We start from the raw sequence: 25,372 nt of genomic DNA on the forward strand, positions 1-25,372 counted from the left end.
AAGTTCCACAATAAGCACCTCATCCCACTTCACCTGTGCATTCTGCTTGACAAACCAGCAAAATGAAGTTCTCCATTGCTGCAATTTCTCTCTTCGCCCTCAGCGCTCTCGCGCTACCTGCGACAGTTGTTCGCCGTGGCACCAGCGCCGCTACCGTCGGCCTCATTGGTGAAGTTGAGGGCTTCCGCGCCGATTTCTATGTTATTGAGGGCCACAAGACCATTGGTATGTTCTTTCCATCCCGTCTTCCCTTCATTACCAACCTAACTTGTCAGGGTACGGTCACGATTGTGTCGCGAGACAGGACTGCGACAGCATTAAGGCCCCGATCAGCAATGCTCAAGGTGATGAGATCTTGCAGAAGGACCTCGTCGGCTTTGAGCAGTGTGTATGCGCGCTGCCAAATGCCAAGGATCTCAACGCCAACCAGCATGGCGCCCTTGTCAGCTTTGCCTTTAACACCGGATGCGCTGGTTTGCAGCAGGCGTGGACTGGAGCGATGACGAGCAAGAATTTCGACAGCATCTGCGCGGATCTCCCTAATACCAACACCCTCAATGGACTCTTGACTACTCGTCGCCAAAAGGAGAGTGCGTTATGCTCCACGCCAACCACGCAGAAGTCTAGTTGCTAAAGGGCTCACTCCGTGTTTGGAATGGTAATATTTAAACTTTTGTCTTTTGCCTTCGCTTTGTGAATATTTCCGTGATCGGATCTTAAATTGTGATCGATCAACTGTGGCCACTTCTCTAACCCTATTCTTCTTATATTACCCCTTTTGTTGCTAGACACTGTTTGTTATAGACTAGACAACCAATCAAGCATTTCAATATAACATATATCAAATATCTTTATTATTAGAGAGTAAACGATGTTATTGAAGTCTTGGAACATTTACTGCTCCGTATATCGTGTAATTCCTCAAGCTATAGGAATTTAGGAAACTACAGGTCATAATGTGGTCCTCAGCCTCAATAAGACACGGCATCAGGCCGGCTGTGATCTGGACCTTACTTTTTCGCCACCGTAAAATCAAACTATTAAAAAGTAATAGTAGAAAGTGGTTTCCTATAGTTACCCACATTTTGGGGAAAACGCGTCGAGGAAAAGGCAAAGTTAGTTGGAAGGATTCTATACACGCTGTTGTATCCGTGATTTCGCTCTGTTACTTCCCGCTTTAGGTGGATGCGTCTGATTGGGTATTTGGGACACCAGCAGAATTCTTGGCCAATGAAAAACGTAGTATAATTGGATGGTAGCGGTAAACTTCGTTCAGTGTCGAACATTCATGGTTCAAGGGCTTAACTCTTGAAAATACTTGCCGCAAGGGGCAACGATAGCAACAACAGTACTAGTATTTGTCTATCGTGCTTGTAGTAGATTAGGACTTTACCTGGAGAGGCTCATTTTAATCTTGAGCGAAACCTTTCTTCTTTATTTTGCTCTCCCGTTGTTTGGATTCATACAATGACTGATCGCGCTGTCAAACTTTTGTCTCCTCCTCCTTGGACGAAAGGAATTGATATGTAGTTGATACAGATGTAAAAGCCGGTAGTACACTGAAATATGGCTCTCTATATACCGCATTTTCTATAGTACTATTACAAAATAACACAGCAGCTCAACCCTAGACCCCCCTTGGGCAGTGCTATCTTCAATGCAGAGCACTGAAAACTATATTTTTACCCTTCTGCAGAGAAAGACACAAGTTCCTTACTCCAGTCAGACACCTCTTATCCAGCAGCTTTTCCTAGGCCTTCAATTTCCTAACATCACACCCATTAAACGTATTCGTCCCCCGCGGGTGGTAAATCGTCCCACAGTATATCGCACTCGGTTTTCCTTGCGCATCAGCCATCGACCAAATATTATGTACGAAAATGGCGCGGAATTGATTCAAGTCTTCCCAGTTACCGTTGAAATAACCACCCTTAACGATGGGGATCTCTCTGCGATGAAGCCCTCCATTGCCCCTGCATTGTGCGTGCAGGAAATTGAAGTTTTCGAGATTGGCGTAATCATGGGGGAATTCTGTTCGTGTGTAAGTATATTTTGTAATGATTGTGCTTGGTTATCTAGGGAGGTGGATCCAGCTTACTGGCGAGTTGCTGGCCATGGCGGTCGAGGCTGACACCTAGAGATATTGCGCGGTGTATGTCTGCCCCGGGGACTGTGAATTGTCCTGTGTTCTGTGGGTGAGTATGGATTCCTATTGCGGTAGGTGTATGTGATGACATACCGCATTTGACGCTGAATGAGGAATCGAGACCTTGAATGTTGGCTGGGATAAGGGTAGGCGGCTGCTGGGTAGCAGGTTGTATGTCACTCAGTGCAGGACTTGGGGGACGTTGGGAAGCAGGTTGAGCCTTGTTAGAACTATTAGGGTTGTTATGGTTGTTAAGGCCCGTTTCACTGAGGGCTGGGCTCGGAGGACGAGGGACTGCTAGTGCTAGTGAGATGATACTGAGAGCGACGGCGATCTTCATCGTGTTTATGCAAGGCACAGGGTATCTTTAGGAGCGGTATTTGCGTCGTACATGAAGATAACATGGGCTGTGTCACCTTGGAGACGGAAGCTTATATGTGCCACAGATCAAAGCAGCTTTTCTGCTTCCATAGTTCGTCTGCTTATACATAGGGTAATGCTGATGCATGGCGGGAGAGCGGTTTATAGATCAGATCAACGCCGTGTGTGTATCCCGGTACTGGCTGATTCTGGACCATTCATAAGGTGAATAGACATGGATGTTGGCACTAGCAGCCGAAGATCTATAATAAGTAAACTCCAAACCATCGGACGACGGCAGTCTCGCTCGTGTTGACTAACATTCTACGGAGTACCAAATTTGTATACCCGTCTCTGTGCGTCAGTTACCCAATCGCCCGATAACAAAGAGGACGCTCGACCAAGAGGTGGGGATTGCCCATCCCGTCTAACTTAGGTCTCATGACAATGATTGATAGGACTGGGCATAAAAGGAAAGACGGTAGGAAGAGAGGAGGCGAAGAAAGCATAAATTCTGCACTAGAATCCACATCTACGATCACGACCAATATCATACACCGAGTATATTGGTGGAACATCAATAGCAGAATCCATGAACCACAGCCTCGGACCCAGGTCTAGAGATATTCAGAGAAGGCAAACACCAGATATGCCTTTACGTTACAATTCGGCTACGCGTAATTGGGCCATGGCTGGAGACGGGAAGTCCGGTTGGGTTTAAATCTCGAGTTCGTATAAAGAAATGTGGATTGCAAGTTTTGACGCCCGATGTTCTTGGCTCTCCACCACCACATCCCAACTTGATCAAAAATACAAATTGTAAATTATCAACCAATGACTGAAGGGGTTGAGTACTTTTATCATGACTGTGGCTACCCAGTAAGAAGTATCATATTACAGTCAAGTCATGAAGCGTAATTCTGCTAATGCGTAAGTGCAATGCGTACCATAGGGCTGAGACAGGGATTGGCACGTTAATTCGTTCCATTGTTTGATTCGATCGAGCCGTATCATAGTTTCCTAGGCTCTGGGCTTAGTAACATTAAGCTCGATCAAATCTATTGCTACCCCTTAACTTAGCAGAGAACCATCTAACTATAAGTACGCTATAACTCTTTGGAAGGCACCCAACATTAACTAGTTTGGTCTTTACTTGTTTCACGTGGGAGACAAGCACCCATACGTTCACTAAAATCGATCTTTTGGTGTGCAGTCGTTATGCTCGGAAGTCCCTTAGTCGATTGCTGTGCCACCCACATAACAGTGTTCCCTTTCTTCCGGGACCGAATGCCGACGACGGTGAGCCAAATGATAGTTTTTAATGAGCTTGAACACCTTTTTCACACACTCCCTGGTCAGAAATAGACCTTTAACATTCGTTGTCTTGCCGTTAGAACTTTCAACAGATGTTCCAATGCCCAGGTCAGACGCCAGTTGAAGCAAGGTGCGACTAATGGTAAGATCCATTATACCCGTCCCGACGCATTTGAATACAATATTGCCTTCGGGGATACGTGAAGCTTCTTGCACTAGGTGTTCGCCTATCTCTATCAGTTGCTCCTCTGTGATTTTGGCGTCTCGCAGTTCTCCCGATTCCTCGAGACATGCCTCTCTAGAGTCCACGAAGATTTGGCCATTCCCTGATAATAAAGTGTGGGTATCAATCTCTTTCATATGAGGTGTATAGGATCCGATCAGTGAAATAAATCGCCCCTCATGACACATTGTGAGAAACGAAAACGGGAATAACGGTTCAGTCGAAGGCGTGCAACAAAAGATAACGTCGGCTGAGGCGAAATGGATTTGAAGCGCTTGATCATAGTCGGGCGTGTCCTCCTTGGCAATCAGATGAAAATGTTACTCCGGTGTATCTTGCCCGCAGTGATCGAATGACGTCCTTCTCGAACCAGTTGAGCCGTTGACGGCCTCGGTTAACAATAGTGACACTTTCAATTTCCTCTGCAGTAAAAAGTAAAGCGAGTCTGATATGCCACTCTACCTGTTTCCCCGAACCGAAAACTACAATATGTTTCTTGGGGATGTGGGTAACGCGGGTGAACATACACATTGTTGTTAATGCCGTGCGGAATGCGGTTACCTGCGAGGCACCAAGCATACCAATCACCTCCCCCGTGGGGGCAAGCACCAGCGTTACGCCAACTGCGTCTTGCTTGGATGGTAGTGTGATGACTTTGATGCCGGTGTTGGTGGTATCGGAGCATGGCATGAACAAGGTTGCGTCGTTGTTCTTTGTAACAATCGGAGTTCGCAATGGCTGGTGAATGTGTTTGTCGGCTGTTGTGTTGTTCTTCTCAGTAGAGTATTGGATCAAGGTAGTGGTCAAGGTGTCGACCAGACGCTGGCATTGATGGCGAGAGAGATCACTGAGGACCCGATAGACCTCTGGCTCAGAGAGAAGTAACATCTTAATCAGACAGTGAGTCGTTCACAGTGAATGCAGAGGTTTCACAAGCAGTGAAGCATAAGCAAGCATATATCTGGAATAGAAGTCAATGCTGTCTTTAAGATAGCGTACTACTACCTTTATCGATCTACTAGGGCTCGGAAGGGTGTTCCGCGGAAGGCATTTCCGAAGACCTAACGTCAGATCCACCCTTCGCGCAACTTAAGGGCTACCGCCCGTATGACTCAATACACTTCCTAGGTAGTCATAGGTGTGATGTGCATATTGTAAGGTGTGCCGAAAGGGAGTGCTCACCTCACATCGCTTCAACAAGCAATTTGAATACATAGGTCGCATTGATTATAATTCAAAATGTATCACCCACTCGACACTTCTATTGACGGTATATCGGGAAAGAGATACATGGACGCTGAATGATGACCAGACAAGTTACATTTATTATGAACACATCCATTTCTATGCTTACTGATGAGCCTGAGTCCATAATCAAGAATGCCCCGCATTGTGATTTCCAGAAAGAGAGTATTGACCTAATTCCACATATTGCTATACTCAAATTCAAAATTTGTACCCCATACACTCTCTTGGAGGACGTCCAATTGGTCAGCCAGGTCTAGTATCTGTGTATGGTTGATGTCGATGTCCTCAACATCAATGGCCCAACTAGTCAAGTTTTCTGGAGTCGAGAGACGTTGTTCGAGATCATCCCGGGCTAGGGTATCCTCATGGTGGGCTCCAGGCTGTTGCTGCTCTACGCGCACAATCTCTTCTATCATTCGTTGCAGCAGGTCAAGCTCTTTGCTCCGTTGCTTGGCGGCCAGGTCTCCGTTCGATATCTGCGCATTCAACAGCCATGAGACGGTCGAGATGTAGTTTTCCACATCTGGTACTAATGACGGCTCAATAAAATAGGCGAGAACAACGATAAACGCCGAGAAGGATGCGTTATTTTGGTTGAATGGGATTAATGATTCTAGTAGCAATTTATCAGATATTGTTTCTGCCGAGCAGATAAACAGGGCATTGAGAGCAACGCTCGCTCACCCAATGAAGATTGCTCATGTAGTGATAATAATGTCCTCAGTGAAGCTTTGGCTGATTGTAGAGAAGTTTCCAGCAATGGCCTGAGCTGTGCGGGAATGAACATTTCTGCCGCGTCGTCCTGATTCTGGGGTTTCTTCAGTCAATGGGTCAGGAAGTAGAGAAATAAAGGGCGGGTTGCCAGAATTATGCACTATTTGGCCTTAGTCATGGATCGAGGATCACCTAAGATACTGCGAGAACAATGATATCCCTTACCTGGTGGTACAACAGACACAGGTGACTCGTCGTAGTTGAAACTGTGCGGAGGGTAGGATGAGCAGTCCTGGTAGAGACGTGCTCGATATCCCGAAGAATATCTGCCATATTCCTCAATACTGATTGAATTGTAGCGATGAAGGATCGTCTTTGTTTACTATCTGCTGTGTAAACCGCTGCAAGATTGTTAGTTTGACATTTTGTTGCCCCGGGGGCAAAGCTTGAAGGCTGCCGTAGCAGTGAACACTTGCATTTTATAATATCCCCCATAATCCGAGAAAGCTTAACATGCAATGTCAAAAGAGTTCCCCGTTCTGAAGTATCATAAGATGAAGGCAACGAGCAGGTGATCTCGCTGTCTTGTATCGAGCACGGTGCGCCCACCATGACCGAAAGCTGGCGATCTAGTATGTATGCGGTCCACCATATATCCCTACATTCGTTTGCAAACTTTACACCGAAGAGATCAACGGGTGGTTCTCTGGAGAGCCCCTCGATAATGCAAGTGCGGAACGATTGGCCGACCTGTTTGGGTCAGCCTGGCATGTTATTCAGTATGTGCCATAAGAAAACCCACATAAGCGTAGGCAGCGTCCTTCATGTCTACCGATACCAGATAAAGCCCGGCCAGGTACAATATTTGCATCCCCAGATTGGGACGACGTCGGTGCAACCCAACCCAATCTGGCATAAGAGACATGGCACGCTCAAAGAAGGCGTATCCTGGTGGTGAGCTGGAACTCCTTGACGTAACAGTAGTGCGTTTTGCAAGGGCAATGATTAGTAGATATTGAATGAACCAGAGAGGTGAGCTCCTTGCCTTCTCGAGTCCTTTTTGGTAAAACTCGTGTAGGTGCGGTAAGAACTTCTCTTCGTCAAATAGAAAGAGCATCTGGTAGGAATGGAACTTGACCACTTCAAGGAGATATAGGGCATCATGGAGGGACGGGAGTCCTTCCAATGCTCTATCACTATCCAGACTTGTTCGGGTCCAGTTCAACTCCCACGTAGTTCCATCAACATGGAATGGCAAGTCAGGAGCAGGAAACTCGGGCAGGGCTGTTTTCAAAAGAAGGAAAACACGTTGAGAAAATGACCAGGTAGATGATGGCCCACAAAAGCCTTTTGCCATTAGTACAGGCAGAAATATTGTATTCCAAGTGGATTATAGGTCGACTCACGGTATCGCCCAGGAGTGTCTTGAAGATAGAACGAAGTGGCAGAAACTAACGGGTTCGTAATAGTTTCTCCGTCGGTCGCATTGCCTCCGGAAGTACGCATGTTCGCTGTCACCTGTTTAGCATGTACTCTCTAGGGATCGTCGTTTAGCTGCTAACCATGCCCGGTAGGCAAGTCGGCATTGAGCTCCGGAATTGTTACATCCTCTGAGCCCGCACGGGTTGAGACCTGCTTTTCTTGCTTCTTGGTGTAGGATTCTTGCAGCTTGCGTAGATAACTGACAATGCCATCTCTAAGTAGACTGAAGGTAGGGCTGTGGACTGTACTGTTACCTTTCAGACACGACCACCCTCTTTTCTGCTTGTTTAAAGATGCATTGCGAATCGCGCCCGATGCATGGCTCACAGGGGTAGCGTCCCGAGCATTTGACCTTTCGCGTCTTACACTGTTCACATCTGTCAATTTAACTGTCAGTAGATCCCTCCAGTACCAATAGGAAAGATTGGCAAATATAGGTAGAGCTACGCATTGGCCACCTTGTCCAATTGCCTCCTCCTCCGGACTCTAGAAGCCATCCTGGATCAGCTTTCTTGTTGTCCAATGACACAGTAAATCCGTTAATAGGCAGGGTGTACTGTTAGGCAAAAGGGGGAAACAACATGCAAGCCGACTATGTATGAACGACCATGGCATAGCATATAGAGAAGATGTCAAGGTTTGTTCGGAGGGGTCTTCCGAATACATAGACCCACACTAATGAAATCTAAGAACCTCTCGGAGAATTGTCCGGGCTACGGCGGACTACAGCAGACCCAGGGAAATTGCGGAGATTTCGCAAGTTAATATATGGCTTAACTTTTTATACTAGTAAATCTTGACTATTTCCAACTATCCCAAGTCAGGCAAGAGGTTATCAAAGTTGAAGTGGACTTTATCCTGGCCGATATGAACTTCTACCAATATCCAGAGCAGCAGACAGAAACCAATAGTAGAGAGTAAGATCCGCCGCTGACATGATCTTAACCACTCTCAGATGTCAGCCTCTAGTGCTTACTTCTATGTCTTGGCCTATATTTGTCTAGCGCTTCCACGTGATTGATCTCGATATAAGTGCTGCCTGGAATGCCACACAGCAAGCTAGATATTTACTTATTCTTTCTTATAATTCTTTGAGGCATCGTAGTGACTATGGAGCTCCATTCAAAGCTCACAATCCTCCTCCTTGCTGCACTGGGAACTGCAATCATATCCATCCGGCGCTTCCTCATCCGCCGTCAGTTCGCACGCCGTCACGGCTGTCAACCAGTCGCGCGATCTTTCAGCAAGGATCCTTTCCTAGGCCTTGATACCATCCCTGGGACAGTCCGAGCGATCAGGCAGCATCGGATTCTCGAAAGAGTTTGTGAGATCTTTCATGTATACGGCAATACGTTCAGAGTCAAGGAGCTGAACCAAAGTGCAATCGTGACTATTGAGCCTGAGAACATCAAGACGATCCTATCGCTGAACTTCAAGCACTATAGTCTCAAACACCGTCTCGAGCCATTTAAGCCGCTACTGGGAGAAGGCATCTTCAATACCGATGGTGAACACTGGGCGTCATCGCGCGCCCTCATCCGACCGAGCTTTGCCCGTGAGCAGGTAGCCGATCTGCGATTGTTGGAGAAGTTGATGCAGGATTTGTTGGTGTTGCTTCCTCGAGATGGTACAACAGTGGACTTGCAGGAACTGTTCTTCCGGTATACAATTGATTCCGCGACGGAGTTCTTGTTTGGTCAGTCTGTTGGCACGTTAAAAAAGAGCCAGTCAGAACTCGCGTTCGCAGAGGCCTTCCAGTATGCCCAGAAGGCTATTACTGTACGGGGCATGCTAGGTCCGTTAAATGCGGTCTACCGTGATCGAAAGGCTAACGAGTGTAACCGCATCTGTCGGGAGTTTGTACAACAATTTGTTGATGAGGCTATCTATGCTGCCGAAGGGAGACAAGAAGATAAGGAAACCAGAACAACGGATACAAAGCGAAGATATATTTTCTCGCATGAGCTGGCCTCGCGGACGTCCGATAAGCGGCGTATGCTAGATGAGTTGATAAGCGTGCTCCTAGCTGGCCGGGATACAACAGCCAGTCTGCTCGGGAATCTGTTCTTCATGCTAGCGAAGAATCCAGTGGTTTGGGCGAAGCTACGTGCTGAAGTTGATGTCTTGCAGAATCGGCCACCGACGTATGAAGAGCTCCGCGGGCTTCGGTATGTTCAGTGCTGTGTGAATGAATGTATGGAAGACTCCCCCCTCCCCCTTTTGCCCTCGCTTTCACTTATATCAAACCTCCAGCCCTCCGTCTTCACCCCGTCGTGCCCAGCAATCAACGTGAAGCAATTCGAGACACCGTCCTCCCACTGGGCGGAGGTAAAGATGGCCTCTCGCCCGCTTTTGTCCCAAAAGGAACCCTTGTCGGCTATAATATCTACGCCATGCATCGCCGAACCGACCTCTATGGACCGGATGCAGCAGAATTTCGCCCAGAGCGCTGGGAGGATGGTAAGCTGCAACCACGCTGGGGATATTTGCCGTTCAATGGTGGGCCACGGATCTGTCTTGGCCAGCGCTATGCCTTGACCGAAGCAAGCTACGTTCTTGTCCGGATGGTACAGGAGTTTCGTGGGCTGGAGAGTCATGATCCGGGGCCTTGGGAGGAAGGTCTGTCTTTGACGCTTTGTTCGAGGAATGGGACTAAAGTTGGGCTTATTCCTTGAATATATTTGTATGACTCGTACGATTAAACCAGAATCATCACATTATCCTACTATAACACCCCCTCTTTTGCCTTCTCTTCAGCATTCTGTCCAGAGTCCGAGCTCGAGAGTGAATACGAAACAGTTACATCAAGAAGTATATCGAGGATCAACCGATCGACCGAACATATAGGGTTGACCGGCCGCATTTCGCCACCTCATCACTAGATTTCTTATCCACCACGATGAACAAGTATGCTTATAGTGCGAGAGTTATGTGTGTTGAATAAAATAGGGTTTACAGAAGCATTAGCAGACCGAACACCACAGACAGTTATCAAGTCCGGGTCCGATAGTAAGTGGGCCAGCAGCCCCCCTACGCCACCGTTACCACCGACTTCCCGCCCCTTGTCTATAGCTCAAGCTAGTCAACAATGATCTGCTTAGCGCGCCATCCAGCCCATTAACCAAATGAGTCTCATCATCCTGGCAGAAGGGGCTTAGGTATCAGTATTCCTTACCCCGCTCAGCACCTGCGAGATCAATCTTAGTAGCCCCGAAATGCTCCGTAATCCTTGCATGGTGTTGCCCTATAGTTGAAATTATATAATTATAGACCTGCCTAGAGGGTCGCCATAGCTGTGTGACACTGTTCTTGCGCCCTAAAAGTCCCATTGTTTCACCGCCTATTCCGTCCACTTAAAGTTTGTACTATAGATCGATTCTACCTACCAACTTTAGATGCAAACATGAAGGCTGATTGGTAGTAGATCTCAATATTCAATGGACTTTTTAGGTTTGGAGCATAATATTCTTATATAATAGTTTGGTGCGAGACAGTGGTGCTCGGAACTGGTCGGGATTTGCTGATTGGGCGCTATTCTAAAGTACTATTAATATGCTCTAGCCTACCCTCTGAGATTTATTCTTGTTTCTAATTTCTATTTTCGATCAAGATTCTATTAACCTGATAGAGCCTAACTATTGAATCATTTCTATTTTATTTGCACCAGTCACGTCGGTGGCTGTGACTTTTATGCACGAAGTATAAAAGTTCTCTCCATCCTTATATACAAGAAATCCTTGTAAGCGAAAGAATATGGCAAATACACTACCAACTAGCCTGTCTACCGCGTTGGATATCTCCCCTTTAGGAGACCACTTTTCTCTGGAGCTTCCAACGGATATTGCATTTGGCGCAGGTTGGTCCAACATTATCTACGCCCTCCACATTTTCAAGATGAAATAGCCAGGCTACAAGACTAACAAAAGAACGTCTCAGTCAGTTGTGGGGGCTATGTAGCTAGTTTGATGGCGAAATATGCCGTCATTCATGCTTCGAAACATGAGAAACTACGAACGCAAACGGATATTCGAACAGCATTAGCTCAGTTCTATCGTCCCATTATTGCATCAAAGCCAGTTCAAATGCAGCTGCGCGAAGTGAGTCTTGGTAAAGCATGGTCCACATTACGCATTGAGACTTTTCAATTTGGGAAGATTGCTGCATCTGCAGATATATGGTGAGAGACCCTATTCCTAAACTTGGACTCCAAAAGTTTCAATTTCAAATGCTAACATAATCCAGGCTCTCTGACTTTAAGTTGCCGGGCATCAATCTCCAGACTGGCTGGCATTTGACTACCCGTCGAGTTGATCTGCCGAAACTCGAAATGGATTGTGACCCTGAATGGACATCTTACCAAACGGCGTTTCATCGGAATGGATTCAGACGTGGTCACTCCTATGTGAGAAATTTCATCCCAAAGTCTTGGCCCTCGGATATAAAATTCACAGAGCAATGGATCCTACCTGGCTGGGACTGCTTGCCTCAAGGATCCTGTACGATGCAGAAAGACGAGGATAAAGCACGATGGACAACGGAAATGATACAATTTGCTATAGATATGAGCCTCCCTGTTCAGGAGAACTTTTTCCCACAAACAGAGCGATTACCCACGGGTAGCATTGCTGCTACGCTCGAATTTGCGGAGGCCCAAAGGCAAGCCCGGATCCAAGGAAAGCCCAACTGGAGGGAGCTAGAGCTGGATGGATCGACAGAACCTATCACGGAGACTGTTAATGTAGCATTATCTATGTCGACTGAGGTGAAGAAAAGTCTTCCACCGGGTGGTGTTCGATGGCTCTACTTGCGCAGCGAGGTCAAGCGTATTATAGATGGAAGAATGGATATGGAAATTCTTTTGTGTGACGAAACCATGGAGTTAATTGCCATAAGCCAACACGCTGCACAGATCATACCTGCGACACAAAAATGGGAAAAGAGAGGGAAAGATACGAAAATATGACTGAATTCATAGCAGAGGTTCCGGGGCTGGGTTTTCAGTGTCAAAAGAGTGTTACCCTTTATGAATGAGCAGCAAATTACCATGATAATTCCACCCTTCCCTGGAAGTGAAATTCTTAAACAATTGGGCACTACTCTATCATTGACCATTTTTCGTGTTTGATGCTGCTTTTTCCTGCAACCAACATGCTGGTTCCAAACACCGAAGTTCCTTGAGTCTCGACTGCCATACCTGCATTAAACTCATTGAATGTCAAATTCCGACGCTTGATGGCCAGTAGAGAGCCAACCTCATATGCCTGCAATGGCTTGTTGCGGTCAACAGATGCACCATCGTGCCTCGTAGCAAGCAATTTTGCGAGCTTTCCAATCGCGGCCTTAGCAAATACGTGTGCCGCATTTTCAAGAGATTCGGATGCTAAGAATCGCTCTAGTGCTGATGGCTTACGGTCATGGCCGAAGTGATATTTAAGGGAGTTAGGGTATTCTACATGGTCTTCGAGACAGATCTTTCGATACATTCCCGCCGATTTTCATAAATCCCTACAAACAGTATAATCCACTCGGCTTCTTGCAATTCAATTCTCCCGAGCTGATATCTTTTGACCAAGCATCAGATCAGAGAGAAAGAGGTCTTGATTCCCATTCCTATGTAGGTGAAGGTGTGTCCCTACTAATATGCCTAGGAAACAAAGGAATCGAGGACAAAGAGATCTAGCCTTAGGCCTAAAACGCGGGGTTGTCAACGTTTCCAACGGCAAGCGAATGCTGCGTTTAATTACTTGGCATTGCTTCTGCTTACACTGAACTATTTACATCGTTTGTCTACTTAGTTCATATAGTCTGCTTAGTCTCCTCAACCTACTTTATCTACTCGGTATACTCAGGCTACTCTGTCTAGGAACAATGGGTCTTACAGAGGTTTACCCCAAGTTCTCAACAGCTGGTATATATCAACTGTCCACAATGGCAACTGTGAGGTCTCTCAGATCTCCTTGTTTAATATCAACAGCAAACCTGCTGAATATAATCTTTATCTTTCTTTTTCTCCTTCTCTCATTTTGTAACTTCTCTTCTCTTCTCCTTCTTCCCTCAGTTTCTGTTTACCAGTGCTTCCGTCCGTCTTTACAGCTAACTCAACCACAGGACGAGGAAAAAAAAAAAAAAAAAGCAATAAATAATTAATTAAAAATCAACACTTCATGAGTCCATTCTAGCTTATGCAGCTATGCTACCTCTAGTAGCACCAGAAACGAAATACACACACTACGTAAAATGTTGATAGATAAGCTTACGATGTACCCTAATTCCTAGACGCACCAACAGAATGCCCAGTTCAGCGTGAGATTTTAGCAAACTAAACCACCTTGGAGAGGGTAACAAATTGAAAAATTAGAATTGCAAGTGGGATCCTACGTGGAGGATTACTTAAGACTATTAAGCCTAGGTCTCTCCCAACCAAGGTATCATGACGATTAAACTCGAGTCTTGAATCCACTCGTAGTAATACCGTCTTTGGCTTAGCGTGGTCGGTATACACTCGGGCCAAGCTCGGTACATTCGGACCCACGAATCGTATGGTGCATTGAAGAGCTAGTCTAGGCCAGACAGAATAAATAATGTTTGTTTTCTGTTGTGGAGGATTTGTTCCACAAAGGGAAATTATTTAGACTACAATACAGTTGGGTAATTAGGTTCATTGCTGGGCGGTATTCATCCTACCCTCACTTTTCGAAAAAATATATCTTTCGTACCTTCAGGAATGACACCCTCCGGAACCATGGAACCAGCTCAATCTTCACATATGATGTAAGTCAAGTGGGGTTAGGAAAAACTGGTCATCCCCAAGCTGAGGGGAATCGCTCTCGACTAGTCTCTACAATCTCATATAACTAAATGTCATTAATTCTATTAGTACCCCCCTCGCGTCTCTGCATAGGCTAGGGTTTGGCCGAACATCTAGTTCGGCTAGTATAAGAGTTGTAAATAAAGTATAAGTGTTCCCATAAAACCTTAATGTGTTCCCGAACATGGCTTCAAAAACAATAAACATCCCCGTTGATTTAAGTGTTGACGTCACTTGATTGTCCCTCACGCTCTTATCCGTAGAGGCCAATGATGGAAGCCCGACTGGAGGTACGCGATCAGAGAGGAAGAGGTGGTCTCGCATAGCCTTTCCATAGATCGAGCGTGGAGGAAGCGAGACTATGAGCCAGGATGACCCTGATACCTCCTTAAATCAATAGGCCTGCAGCGACGGGTGCCAACCCATATAACGCACTGCTGACACTAAAAAGGCTTTCGGCGTGGTTGTCCTGGATCTTGGGGTACTTGTTCGCATCGCTGGTATCACATTCACCCCACTCGTTGGTCGTGCTCAGCGTGCAATTGGCGTGATCTCCATGATCATTCTTGAATTGCAGGTCGCCAGTGTCCCAATTGACGGTGACGGAAGCGGTCTCACAGATCTCCTTGGTCTCGGTACCCGTGTTCTTGCCACACTTCTTCTTGAACGGGTTGGAGCTACCCTCACAGCCGAAGAGCTCCTGGTCGATGATGACGGTACAATGGTTCACGTAACTGTTGGCTGGTGGTTGGGTAGTCTTAATGTAGATGTAGGCGCCCGAGATGGTCTGCGCCAGGGCAAAGGTGGTGCCGAGCGTGAGGAGCCAAGAAGGCATGGTGAGCGTCAGTCTAGAGATAGCTGACAGAACAGAAACTCTGGAAAAGGGAATTGAAGTGGTAATAAAATGTGTTGGAGACCAACTGTGGGCTACCAGAGACGTGAGTTGCCCTTTATAATGTAGAGGTTTGCTTTCCCCGGCAACCCCGGCTCACCAAGGTGCAAATTTTCATGTTGAGCTACTGAATAGCTCTGCAATGACTAAAAGTATGTTTGTATATGGTCAAAGACCCCACTGATGAACAAATCCCGTAGGGAACGACCCTGGGTGTCAATACCAGAACTTAGTAGCGACGATGCAACTCCAGTCAGGGCTGAACCCGGAGCCAATGAGCGACTGCGCTCCACTCCCCATCATTAGGCCCGTGATCACAATCCGGCATACCCGGATGCTTAACATCACTCACTGTAACCTCGACGACCCTCGGAAAAATTCTTATCATTAGGTATGCGAATACCAGTGAGATCCTGCCGCGGAAGATAATGAACTCGTTTGTAAGAAGGCCTGGATTTTATTAGGTGAGAACATTATCAGCGATTTTGATAGTTCATATCTAGGGCATGCATATATCGGTAGAAAGTATAGCTTTGAACACAACCATTCTAGTCTCTAGCGACTATGGATTCTTCTGATACGGTCTGTGCCGATCTACCCGATAGGCCAAGTCTTTGCATGCTAGTTGAAACTCTGTGTCTCCCCATCGGATGCATGACAGGGAGGACATGGATGGGGGCTATTATAAATGTCAAGAGCGTAGTATGGATAAGGAGCTTTATCATCATAGAGCCGTATGGAGGACATGGTTTCTGAGTTATCCGATACCTGGTCTTTGTATTGACCTCAGCGTTGCGATGGTCACCACAGCCGGTGGAGGAGATACCTCGGATGCGCCGGATATACTGCGGAGGTCTGAACGAAAGCCCCTCGTGTGGCAGCCCATTTCTGAGAGGGACGACGAAAAAGTCAAACATCCAATAAGAATACATTATTAACCAATTCCGAACGATATAAGATTGGGTAGTGTGTTGAATGGTGGATCGATAGGTAACGCATCACGTCATATCTTCCAATTGCCAAGCTCCAGAAGAATCTCTTTTTGGTAGGTCTTCCGCGACTGAAGAGTTCATGACTCCCATCTTGCCTACAGTGGTGGCAGATAACGTTACCAGTGGGACTAATCTTACCATGGAGCTTCCATTCTGGAATCACGTTTTGCGGGTAGCCATTGGGAATGGAATGTTGAATCCGGAGAAGTGCCGCCCAAAGGGAGAGGTCGCCCACTTCATCGCAACGAATCTTCCACGTCTGAAGCACGAAAAGCTAATCATATGCGTCGCTTCCGACCGTCAGTGGACCTACTCGTTATAGTCCAGCATCGCTTAAATGGTTCCACCTCTTAGTTTAAGCTGCTGTCTGGACCCCCAACTCCTAGAACGCCCTGTGCCACATCGGCTTTTCGGCTCTGTCATGAGAGATGTGATCAGGGCTGTCGATGGTATAATAGCAGAGAAAGCCCTGACCCACACTTGCATGTTGTTAACCCAGTTTCAGTGAGAACTCTACCGATGCTGTTGATATACTGTGAGTGGTGCTAAGGCCCGCATTGGACACTCTTCCCAAGAGATCAATCAGGAAGGACAGGATGGTGGCTGTATACGATTCCAGTATTCTGAGGCTGCCCCTTCCGGAAAAGAGGTAACTGCCTACTCATGGAGGAATTAGCATCACAGGACTCCTGGACTGTTCTGCGATTAACACTTTTGCTCTGGTTAATGCCATAGTAAACGAGACCACCAGCCCTGCAATAGCATCCAGGACACCTTGTCTCCATCACATATTCCCGTGCATGAGAAAAAAACTAGCGCACGTTGGGATCTCAACATGACGTGAATTCTGGTAGACAGCCAAAAGCTGGGAGTTGCTTGCGGATTTATTTTCTATGACTGTTTTCCTTGTTAGTACTAACTGTGCCTGGGTCGCGCCGTGCTCAGTTCAAGTTCAGTCGCATTGTCTCAGACCAAAGAAAATGCGTAGCAAAAGTGGAGGTATGTGTCTCTTAGCCTTGATAATATCGTGGTCTGTTGACATACGTTTCATTATGATAAGTATGTTTGCCTTGAACGCCCACCTTGCCATATGAGGAAATCTGGGGTCCAACCGAATGTCCGTCTATAACGCCTTCTACAGACCGACTGTGCCACATAATCGACCGTTAAAATATTAACCAGACAAGGAACATATGTTACCCATTCGCACTGACCCTAGAAGCCTTCCACTAACACCCGAACCAATCCTTCAATTTCGATTGGACTCTTTATACAACTCGCGGATCAATTCCGCCAATCGCTGGACTTCATGCTTATACCAAGGCATGGCATGATGATAATCAACCTCATATACCTTTGATGTGCTCGACTCATAATACGTCGCATGTTGTTGCTTTCCCAATGCTAAAAACATATCCTTCAATCCATGAACATGTAGCGTCGGTATCTTGATTAAATCCGTCGATCCCGTATCGGCCATCTCTGTAACAATCAAGAAGTCAATATGAATATCCAGAGGCACCGAAAAGGCTAAGGAAAAGAGCAACATACGATGACCAATTTCCGACACCATGGGTGCACCACCACCCATACACAGCACCCCAAACTTCAGTTGCGGAGTACTTCCCAGCTCCCCCAATGCTGCTCTCCGCTGTTGATCCAACAATAGTCCACTGGTAATGCGGGTGCCCTGACTGAATCCCATTACGCCCACCCATTCCCCACCGGGCCCCGCCGCTTCGATCAATTTCCAAACCCGCTCTACACCGTCCCGCCCCGAGATGTCGTATCCACTCCCATCATTTTGCTCAGTTTCCGATCCGTCCTTCTTGAACCATGACCGGAAAGGCTTGTAATCACGGAAAGCGGGCAGAATGCCTGGTCCTGGTCCGCTTTCGAAAGGTCCGTCGAAGAAGACGAATTGAAAGTCATTCTTGAGCAGTCCGGCCAGCTGCGAGCATTGAACCTCGTAGATTGCGCCCTTTGACCCGCCACCGTGGAAACAGGCAATACGCGGTAGAGACCTTGTCATTATAGCTATAGTGCTATTTCTATAACTTCTAGGACGTAGGGAAGGGTGGATTTTCTGAGAGGGAGCGATGATCTTGCTTGGGGTGCGGGGAAGATCAGAATAAATTAAGTCGGTGAAGGGGTTGGCGGGGTCATGTGAGATCAGATTGTTGGAATTCCAGGTTCATGCATGATTATCTGAGCAGTGTTGCAGTTGCATTCAATCCAGCCCAGGCACTCCTCGACGTATCTGTGGCTTGCGACCGTTGGATATTTCTACATGCTCAATGCTGGACTGGACAATAGGTACCACGGGTGATCAAGGCGCACCGGAGAAGATATTGTCGAACAATTGAGTTTATTGCACACTTATTTATAATCGGACATCCCATTGGATTCCAGGCTCCATGTGCACAATTAATGCTTATCAGTGGCGGTTCCGAACACCCACCGCCTTCCGCCGGTGGGTGTTCGGCAGCCTAAAGGAATTTTCAGTGTAAAGGAAGAAAATGAAGCAATTTATATTATTACTACTAAATATCTGTAGAATCAATAAAATAAAGCTGATCACCCGATTCCTCTACCAATTCTGTATCTGAAGCTGTAGTTTCATTTTCTATATAAGATTATATTATATATTTTAGTAATCTATTACTTTAAGGCAGTCTCTTAATACTTATTTAGTACTTTATTTAATATATTTCGAGCTGTACAAAACTTTCTTTTATAAATACAGTTATGGAGTGTATAATATAGAATCCCAAATTCTTGTATAATTTTTGTAATATTAGGTTTTTTTTAAAAATAGATAGCTTTAATAGCTTTATCTACACATAAATCTAAAATTTTAGATATTTTAGGTATTTTTTATGGTTTGTATAGCTTCAAAAAGATAGAAAATTAATTATCTTTCTTTACACTGAAAATTCCTTTAGGCTGCCGAACACCCACCGGCGGAAGGCGGTGGGTGTTCGGAACCGCCACTGATAATCATAAAGACTACAGTGGAGACTGGACAGGCCTAGATCTATCTATGAACCAGGCTTGACTCGTCACTCACAACCATTGTATGTAATGCAAGCCAGGAACCACATTGAAACCGAGTAGAACCACCACCTCCCCAACCACCATCATCATTAATAGAGGAACATACCAGTATGTCTGTCGCTAGGGCTGAGGATCTGACCATGCTAGTTGCGAGCGTTCAGGTAGGGGCACAAGTATAACTGGTATGGGTTATGGTTCGAGGGCGCATCTGCTGAGAAGGGATGGAGGTGTTGGTTTGAGGTTGACATCCTTGACGTGGCCCGCTCATCGTATCGTGTACGACATTGTCGCCGTGAAAATGACTTGGTGTCGCTTTTTTAGGTGCTGTGGGTATCTCTCTCACTTGTGGAATGCGTTATTGCCAGCTTAATTGTTATTTAAGAGTAGGATCATGTAATAAGTTACCACGGTTTAGGATAGTTCGCGATGAAAAAATTATATTTAGTCCGGGTTATAATTATCTATAGAAATCGAGGACTTTCATGGTGACACTGTTGAACGGCCTTGTTACATTCCTGTCTTCATCAGGTCAATACACCACTGATTTAAAAATGTAATAACAGCTACTGAGTAACCATACTTAAATCATACCATGCCATTGATCACCCACACGGTAACCTTGGGGGAAAGGATCCTCCGAATCTAGCACAACCGTCTGATAACCCGTAATCCACGCCCGACCCTGGACAGTTGGCAAAACGGCCGGATAATCAGCAACATTAGTCGTCCCATTGATATGTGTGATAAACTCAGTTCCCAGAATACTCCGGTGCACGAACTTCTCCCCGACGGTAATCTGTCCTCGAGCATGTAAGACGGCTAGACGGGCAGAGCTACCCGTGCCGCAAGGGCTTCTATCGAATCTGCCTGGCGAACTAACAACTGTATTGACAGCCGTCTTGCCGCTGCCATCCGGAAGCTCTTCGAGAGGTTCAGTGAACTGCAGAACACTATAGCCAAAGATATCGGGATTCTCGGGATGTGCCGGGGTGTAAGTTGCGTTAAGTGCCTTCTTGATCTTCTCGCCGACCTCAACTAGCTGTGGGCCATCGGCATTCCGGATTTTCAGACCAAGGGATGCCGCATCAACGAGTATGTACATCATGCCTCCGTAGGCAATATCGACTGATACGGTGCCCAGGTCAGGAATGTCGATCTTGTAATCGAGCTGGAAAACGAAGGACGGGACGTTATCAAACGCGACGCTCCTGCATTTGCCTCCCTGGCATTGAGCCCGCACTTTGACAAGTCCAGCCGCAGTGTCAAGCGTAAGCTCCGTCACGGGTTCCTTCATGGGGATCATGCCAGTTTCTAAGAGTACGGTGACCGTGCATATACAGTTGGATCCCGACATCGGTGCATATTCTTCGTTTTCCATAATCAACAGCCCGACATCAGCGCGGGGATCGCACGGAGGGAGGACAAGGTTCACGTGTCTGCCTGGTCTTCCTCGAGGCTCGTTGAGCAGAAGAGACCTTATCTCATCTTGCTTGTATAGGAAATGCTGTCGCTTCTCGAACATGGTCTTTCCCGGGACATCGAGTACCCCGCCAATGATAACATCGCCTCCTTCACCCTCGGCATGACATCCAACAATGGAGATGGTTCGTGAAGAAGGCATATCTCAAACTTTAACTTGGGTAATGAGAACCAACTAAATCGTATCGAGTAAAATAAAGAGCTCAACCCTGCAGCGTCCTTTGCTCCTCTTAAACATTTATATGTCACGACGCCGGAACACTGGTCCGATACGGAGCCCTCATCCGTAGTCTTGATGTTTGAAGGCAACTAATCACTCGGAACAGAGAATTGGCACAATCATTAGCAAGGCTTGCCTTCCTTCTAAAGATGGCAATAGACAGACGATCCTAATGAATGAGACTTAGTATGGGCTTATGAAGCTGCTGAGCAGCAACTCCTTAACTTTGATTTCCCCCGCGTGGGGGCGGGGTCGTTGAAATGAGACCAAATCGTGTAAGTCCCCGATATTTGGGGTTTTCTTCACGTATCCCACCCCAATGCCAAACTTAAAAGGCTTCCCTGTTTTTTCAGCCTTGTTTCGCCTTTGGTACTTTTGCTGTGGCTTTATCTGATACCCTGCTCACCTGGTCAGGCTGATGATTTAAATAGAAGACGAGAAAGTTAACGTGGTCCTACACTGAGAGAACCACTCCCAAAGACCATGGTAAATGTGATATAACAGGTGAAAGCTTTTGTAAAACTGCCGATCACTGGTGAATGGCTAGGTTATCTTCATCCCATAGGTACTTTGACCAGGTTACATTATTTCAAAGCAAATGAGTGGGAAAGTGACCAGCTTAGTGTTCCTAAAGTCTGGGCTCCAGAGTTAACCTATAATAGATTGAAACCTTAAAAGAGCTGTCAATATATGACAGATGCTAGTATTAGTCCCAGTGACGAAGCCAAAGAGAAGAAAAAAAAAAAGAAAAGAAATTGCAATTATTGGGTGCACCTAATTAGTCCCGTATGGCTATATATATCCTTGCCAGATATGAGGCTATACCCAAGTCCAACAGGTCAAGCTTCTCTTGGTCGCAAAAAGGGACGATCATAGCATATGGAGACATCACACGAGCTCCTACACAGCCTTGACATTTGGGGTCCACCGAAACTACTACTAACAAGGTATAGACACGTACCCTTACTGAGTCGCAGATCCAAATAAAGAACATCCGCGCGTTTGTACCCAATAGCTAAGACCCAAGGCGCGCGCGCATTGCATCCGCTTGCGCCAAGTCGCATGCCACGTAGTCAGACACAATAACAACAACAACATCCACAACCCGCAGAACCAGTGGGATCGCGTTACGATTCCTCCTAAGTCTGATAATTCAGTCTGACTTAACCACGGTCGGAAATGGTGGCACAATCTAAGACGATCGGAGAATTAAAGGAACTGGTGAGGTGGCTGGTGAACTGACCGCTACTTCTTGATATCGATGGACCCATTTCGACACGACACTAAAAGTGCCCACTTCTTGGTCCCAACATGATACAAAGTCCTTCATGACAACAGGAGGCCGTTTGGGATTCCATCACTTTTCCCGGCCATGATGCCCTTCCTACCCATTTTGCTCGTCCTCGCCGGGCTGACTCTTTTGTTTCGGCGACGGCGATACAAGGCCATCGAGCAGGACGACAGTCCGCGGGTATTCGTGAAAGGACATACCTATTCAGATAGCGTGGAAGAGATAGAATTACCGCAGTTGAGAAGCGAGAAGGTCGAGAATGTTCGGAAAGCTTGTATGATAGGCGCGGGATATGTGGGTATGGATCACGGCTCGTGCCGATTAATTCGTATCGTCGCTAATTTATTTCCTGTAGGTGGATTAACAGCACTGGTACTTGCGTCGCAAAACCCACATATTCAATTCTCTGTCGTGGACAGTGATGCTCGTCTTATTGCCGCGTGGAATTCGGATCAGCCTCCCGTCTTTGAACCAGGACTGGAAGATTTATTATTTGAGCCCAATGACCCACCGCAATTACCAACACCGTCCCCATCACCCAAGCCAGAAGCTTCACAGGATGAAGATTGCCGAGAAAGTTCAAGTAATAGTACCAACCAAGGGGAGCTCATCGCTTTGTTACCGCGACGACGGAAGCTCCCCAATGTGAGCTTCTCGACTAATATGCACGAAGCCGTGGCAGCGGCGGACATGGTCTTCCTGTGTGTAGATGCGCCATCCAGTATTACGGACGGAGACAAAAGCGACATAGACCTATCCCGCTTGGAAGTCGCCATCCAAGCGATCGCACAGGTTTCGACAGGCCACAAGATCATAGTCCAGAAGAGCACCGCGCCGTGTGGTATTGTACCACGGCTAAAGAAGCTCGTAGGTCTCATAGAATCGTATAACATGTCTTTTTTTTTTCTTCTAACTGTTGTAGTTGAAAGAAACGGCCTCGCCATCGGCATCCTTTGATGTGCTTTCCAACCCAGACTTCCTCGTACCCGGCGCAGCAATTCGAGACCTCCTTTATCCACCCCGTGTGATCATCGGACATATCTTCTCGGAAGATATGTCACCCGAGGCATTGACGGCGTTGAAACGCCTATATTCTCCATGGGTTCCGGACGATCGCATCGTGACCATGGATGCATGGTCGTCGGAACTGGGCAAAATAGCGGCCAACGCTTTGCTCGCCCAACAGATCAGTAGTCTCAATTCCCTTAGCGTTCTCTGCGAGTCAACGAACGCCAATATCAACTATGTTTCGGAGACTCTCGGATTGAGTCAGCGATCGGGACTAGGATTCGGCGGATCGAACCTGCAATCGGACGTGCTTTGCTTGGTGTATCTGGCGAGGGAATTGGGATTGCAGGAGGTTGTCGATTACTGGATGGCGGTCCTCCGAATGAACGAATACCAACGGCATCGAGTTGTGAAACGCCTGATTGCCCGACTAGGTGACGTCAAAGAGAAACGAGTGGCGGTACTCGGTTTTGTGTCGAAGGGAAACGTGATGGACACGCGGACCACGACGGCATTGGGCTTGATACGAACATTGACGAGCAATGGGGTACGAGTCAACATCTATGATCCGCACGTCCAGGCCGACCGCAGCGAAAGCACGCTGCGACTCTACGACTGTCATCCAGAAATGGTGACGGTGACAGAGTCTATTGAAACGGCGTGTTTTGGATGCAGCGCCTTGGTGCTCCATACTGATTGGGAGCAGTTCCGCCAGGACCAGGTGCGATGGCAACGCATCGCTGGCCATATGGCGAGTCCGAGGGTACTTTTGGATCCTCATGGCGTTTTTGATGGCTTTAAGATGCAGCAGTGGGGATTTGAGGTGTTGCAGGTTGGCATCCGGAGTGCGAAGGTGCTCTGAGCTGGTATAATATTTCCTGTATTGTATCATGTATGCATTACGATGGCGATTTTGAGCGATTTGATTGATTTTATCGTATTCACGAAAGTATTAATGCATACATCAGCCTTTTCTTATATCATAGTCTCAGTAACCAGTCTTCCTCAAGAACCTTCAACAATTCTAGGCCTCATTTATGGGAAGTACATGGACATCTATGATATGAGCAGTAAGATATGTAATTGTCATTAATCAAAACTACACGTCCTCCCCAGCATGCCTCCTAATATACTCAGCAACTCGATCAGGAAAAACCAACCAAGGAGTATGAGCTGTCGCAATCTTCTCCGTCTCAAAGCTGGCTCCCTTCCCTCTTGCCTTCTCAACCATCAATTCCTGCACAAACAACGGAATCGCCCGATCATCTTCACACAGAAGATATGCGGAAGGAATATCCACATAAGCAGTCCCAGTCGCGGGCGAGTTCTTCGTGGCCCACGCATGCGGGCGCAGTGTTGTCGCCCAGTCCTGTCCATCTGGGACATCATGAAAGAAGAGTGTGAATGGATCATTTGCCGTCACGGTACCATTCTCAACCTATTTAATATTCCCTTCAGTCTCACCTACTACAGAAAAACCATGACAGATCATCGAGCAAAACTTACATTCATAACATACCACTCCGGCGGCACACCCCCAAAAGCCCCAATTAAGCTCTCACCGATCTCCGGCAAGAAGGCTGAGATGAAAATCAGCTTCGTCACGCCTCCCTCTCTGCCCTCCTTTTGCCTCTCTGCTCGGTTTAGTCCCTCAAGCGCGCTGTTTACGGGTAGGCCTGACCAGCTGTGCGAGATGATGATCACATCTTCACCGGCGTTCACGGCTGGTTCGACTAGTGCGCGTACGGCGATGATATCGGCCGTTAGGTCTTTGACTTCTGTTGCTTGTTGGATTGAGGGAAAAGAGACTGTTTGGCAAGTGTAGCCGTGTGGGGCCAATTTCGCGATGAGTGGGTCGAAGGCTGAAGATGGATACCAGGCTCCTGGGGCGAAGATGAGCGTTGGTTTTGACATCTTGGATACTTGTTCCGAATACGGAGGTTTTGAATGATATACCTAGGGCTACTGCTTGCACGGGTTCAGCAAAGGGGAGCGGGAGCTGTCGAATAGAACTGAGCTTAAATACTTCTCTCTTGAAGATATCGATGACCGAGTAGTTTAGCCCCCAAAGGTAGTAGCCAATGAGCCATAGCTCGGGGGGGGGTTTTAGTTGAGGGTTAAATGGTGTAGTGGATCAG

The 25,372-nt window shown here is 46.9% G+C and overlaps 12 protein-coding genes across 12 annotated transcripts; 4 read left to right on the forward strand and 8 right to left on the reverse strand.

Annotated features, from left to right (window-relative positions):
• Nucleotides 1-62: 62 nt before the first annotated feature.
• Nucleotides 63-634, forward strand: BDV27DRAFT_153212 (lysozyme; the record flags this gene model as incomplete). Its single annotated transcript, XM_032071734.1, has 2 exons — nt 63-225; nt 276-634. The coding sequence occupies 2 exons, from the start codon at nt 63-65 to the stop codon at nt 632-634; spliced, it is 522 nt and encodes a 173-aa protein (XP_031932417.1).
• A 1,116-nt stretch (nt 635-1,750) lies between these two features.
• Nucleotides 1,751-2,486, reverse strand: BDV27DRAFT_153213 (uncharacterized protein; the record flags this gene model as incomplete). The annotated part of the gene is made up of 3 exons (XM_032071735.1): nt 1,751-2,031; nt 2,099-2,182; nt 2,240-2,486. 3 exons carry the CDS (start codon nt 2,484-2,486, stop codon nt 1,751-1,753), a joined length of 612 nt encoding a protein of 203 aa, XP_031932418.1.
• A 1,253-nt stretch (nt 2,487-3,739) lies between these two features.
• BDV27DRAFT_165867 (putative proline utilization protein PrnX) lies at nt 3,740-4,931 on the reverse strand (the record flags this gene model as incomplete). Its single annotated transcript, XM_032074043.1, has 3 exons — nt 3,740-3,873; nt 3,904-4,342; nt 4,401-4,931. 3 exons carry the CDS (start codon nt 4,929-4,931, stop codon nt 3,740-3,742), a joined length of 1,104 nt encoding a protein of 367 aa, XP_031932419.1.
• A 530-nt stretch (nt 4,932-5,461) lies between these two features.
• BDV27DRAFT_141354 (uncharacterized protein) lies at nt 5,462-7,984 on the reverse strand (the record flags this gene model as incomplete). The annotated part of the gene is made up of 9 exons (XM_032069804.1): nt 5,462-5,904; nt 5,976-6,108; nt 6,231-6,406; nt 6,476-6,755; nt 6,808-7,352; nt 7,412-7,516; nt 7,568-7,686; nt 7,742-7,864; nt 7,935-7,984. 9 exons carry the CDS (start codon nt 7,982-7,984, stop codon nt 5,462-5,464), a joined length of 1,974 nt encoding a protein of 657 aa, XP_031932420.1.
• Nucleotides 7,985-8,539: 555 nt separating this feature from the next.
• Nucleotides 8,540-10,416, forward strand: BDV27DRAFT_121123 (cytochrome P450). Its single transcript, XM_032065283.1, has 2 exons — nt 8,540-9,681; nt 9,741-10,416. The coding sequence occupies exons 1-2, from the start codon at nt 8,598-8,600 to the stop codon at nt 10,160-10,162; spliced, it is 1,506 nt and encodes a 501-aa protein (XP_031932421.1). The 5' UTR covers nt 8,540-8,597; the 3' UTR covers nt 10,163-10,416.
• A 692-nt stretch (nt 10,417-11,108) lies between these two features.
• BDV27DRAFT_121125 (thioesterase-like superfamily-domain-containing protein) lies at nt 11,109-12,549 on the forward strand. Its single transcript, XM_032065284.1, has 3 exons — nt 11,109-11,343; nt 11,424-11,664; nt 11,730-12,549. Exons 1-3 carry the CDS (start codon nt 11,241-11,243, stop codon nt 12,448-12,450), a joined length of 1,065 nt encoding a protein of 354 aa, XP_031932422.1. The 5' UTR covers nt 11,109-11,240; the 3' UTR covers nt 12,451-12,549.
• Nucleotides 12,550-12,580: 31 nt separating this feature from the next.
• BDV27DRAFT_153218 (uncharacterized protein) lies at nt 12,581-12,970 on the reverse strand (the record flags this gene model as incomplete). Its single annotated transcript, XM_032071736.1, has 1 exon — nt 12,581-12,970. One exon carries the CDS (start codon nt 12,968-12,970, stop codon nt 12,581-12,583), a length of 390 nt encoding a protein of 129 aa, XP_031932423.1.
• Nucleotides 12,971-14,683: 1,713 nt separating this feature from the next.
• BDV27DRAFT_153219 (uncharacterized protein) lies at nt 14,684-15,130 on the reverse strand (the record flags this gene model as incomplete). Its single annotated transcript, XM_032071737.1, has 1 exon — nt 14,684-15,130. The coding sequence occupies one exon, from the start codon at nt 15,128-15,130 to the stop codon at nt 14,684-14,686; it is 447 nt and encodes a 148-aa protein (XP_031932424.1).
• Nucleotides 15,131-16,739: 1,609 nt separating this feature from the next.
• BDV27DRAFT_121130 (uncharacterized protein) lies at nt 16,740-18,514 on the reverse strand. The gene is made up of 2 exons (XM_032065285.1): nt 17,731-18,514; nt 16,740-17,661 (listed from the first exon to the last, which is right to left on the reverse strand). Exons 1-2 carry the CDS (start codon nt 18,209-18,211, stop codon nt 17,429-17,431), a joined length of 714 nt encoding a protein of 237 aa, XP_031932425.1. The 5' UTR covers nt 18,212-18,514; the 3' UTR covers nt 16,740-17,428.
• A 1,302-nt stretch (nt 18,515-19,816) lies between these two features.
• On the reverse strand, nt 19,817-21,072 carry BDV27DRAFT_165871 (proline racemase family protein; the record flags this gene model as incomplete). The annotated part of the gene is made up of 1 exon (XM_032074045.1): nt 19,817-21,072. The coding sequence occupies exon 1, from the start codon at nt 20,855-20,857 to the stop codon at nt 19,817-19,819; it is 1,041 nt and encodes a 346-aa protein (XP_031932426.1). The 5' UTR covers nt 20,858-21,072.
• Nucleotides 21,073-22,033: 961 nt separating this feature from the next.
• Nucleotides 22,034-24,212, forward strand: ugd2 (putative UDP-glucose dehydrogenase Ugd1). Its single transcript, XM_032065286.1, has 3 exons — nt 22,034-22,524; nt 22,582-23,093; nt 23,149-24,212. Exons 1-3 carry the CDS (start codon nt 22,308-22,310, stop codon nt 24,094-24,096), a joined length of 1,677 nt encoding a protein of 558 aa, XP_031932427.1. The 5' UTR covers nt 22,034-22,307; the 3' UTR covers nt 24,097-24,212.
• Nucleotides 24,213-24,333: 121 nt separating this feature from the next.
• Nucleotides 24,334-25,148, reverse strand: BDV27DRAFT_141360 (alpha/beta hydrolase; the record flags this gene model as incomplete). The annotated part of the gene is made up of 2 exons (XM_032069805.1): nt 24,334-24,672; nt 24,741-25,148. 2 exons carry the CDS (start codon nt 25,146-25,148, stop codon nt 24,334-24,336), a joined length of 747 nt encoding a protein of 248 aa, XP_031932428.1.
• Nucleotides 25,149-25,372: the final 224 nt, after the last annotated feature.

The sequence above is a fragment of the Aspergillus caelatus genome (assembly GCF_009193585.1).
Source record: "Aspergillus caelatus strain CBS 763.97 unplaced genomic scaffold BDV27scaffold_13, whole genome shotgun sequence".
Lineage (NCBI taxonomy): Eukaryota > Fungi > Ascomycota > Eurotiomycetes > Eurotiales > Aspergillaceae > Aspergillus > Aspergillus caelatus.

Excerpts from the sequence above, each read along its gene's own strand:
- BDV27DRAFT_121123 (XM_032065283.1), top strand. The coding sequence starts at position 8,598 with ATGGAGCTCCATTCAAAGCTCACAATCCTCCTCCTTGCTGCACTGGGA. Across the intron at positions 9,682-9,740 it reads TCAGTGCTGTGTGAATGAAT|CCCTCCGTCTTCACCCCGTC; the intron begins GTATGGAAGACT and ends TCAAACCTCCAG.
- BDV27DRAFT_121125 (XM_032065284.1), top strand. The coding sequence starts at position 11,241 with ATGGCAAATACACTACCAACTAGCCTGTCTACCGCGTTGGATATCTCC. Across the intron at positions 11,344-11,423 it reads GGATATTGCATTTGGCGCAG|TCAGTTGTGGGGGCTATGTA; the intron begins GTTGGTCCAACA and ends AGAACGTCTCAG. Across the intron at positions 11,665-11,729 it reads GCTGCATCTGCAGATATATG|GCTCTCTGACTTTAAGTTGC; the intron begins GTGAGAGACCCT and ends AACATAATCCAG.
- BDV27DRAFT_121130 (XM_032065285.1), bottom strand. The coding sequence starts at position 18,211 with ATGACAAGGTCTCTACCGCGTATTGCCTGTTTCCACGGTGGCGGGTCA. Across the intron at positions 17,662-17,730 it reads GGTGTCGGAAATTGGTCATC|AGATGGCCGATACGGGATCG; the intron begins GTATGTTGCTCT and ends TGATTGTTACAG.
- ugd2 (XM_032065286.1), top strand. The coding sequence starts at position 22,308 with ATGATGCCCTTCCTACCCATTTTGCTCGTCCTCGCCGGGCTGACTCTT. Across the intron at positions 22,525-22,581 it reads GATAGGCGCGGGATATGTGG|GTGGATTAACAGCACTGGTA; the intron begins GTATGGATCACG and ends TATTTCCTGTAG. Across the intron at positions 23,094-23,148 it reads TACCACGGCTAAAGAAGCTC|TTGAAAGAAACGGCCTCGCC; the intron begins GTAGGTCTCATA and ends TAACTGTTGTAG.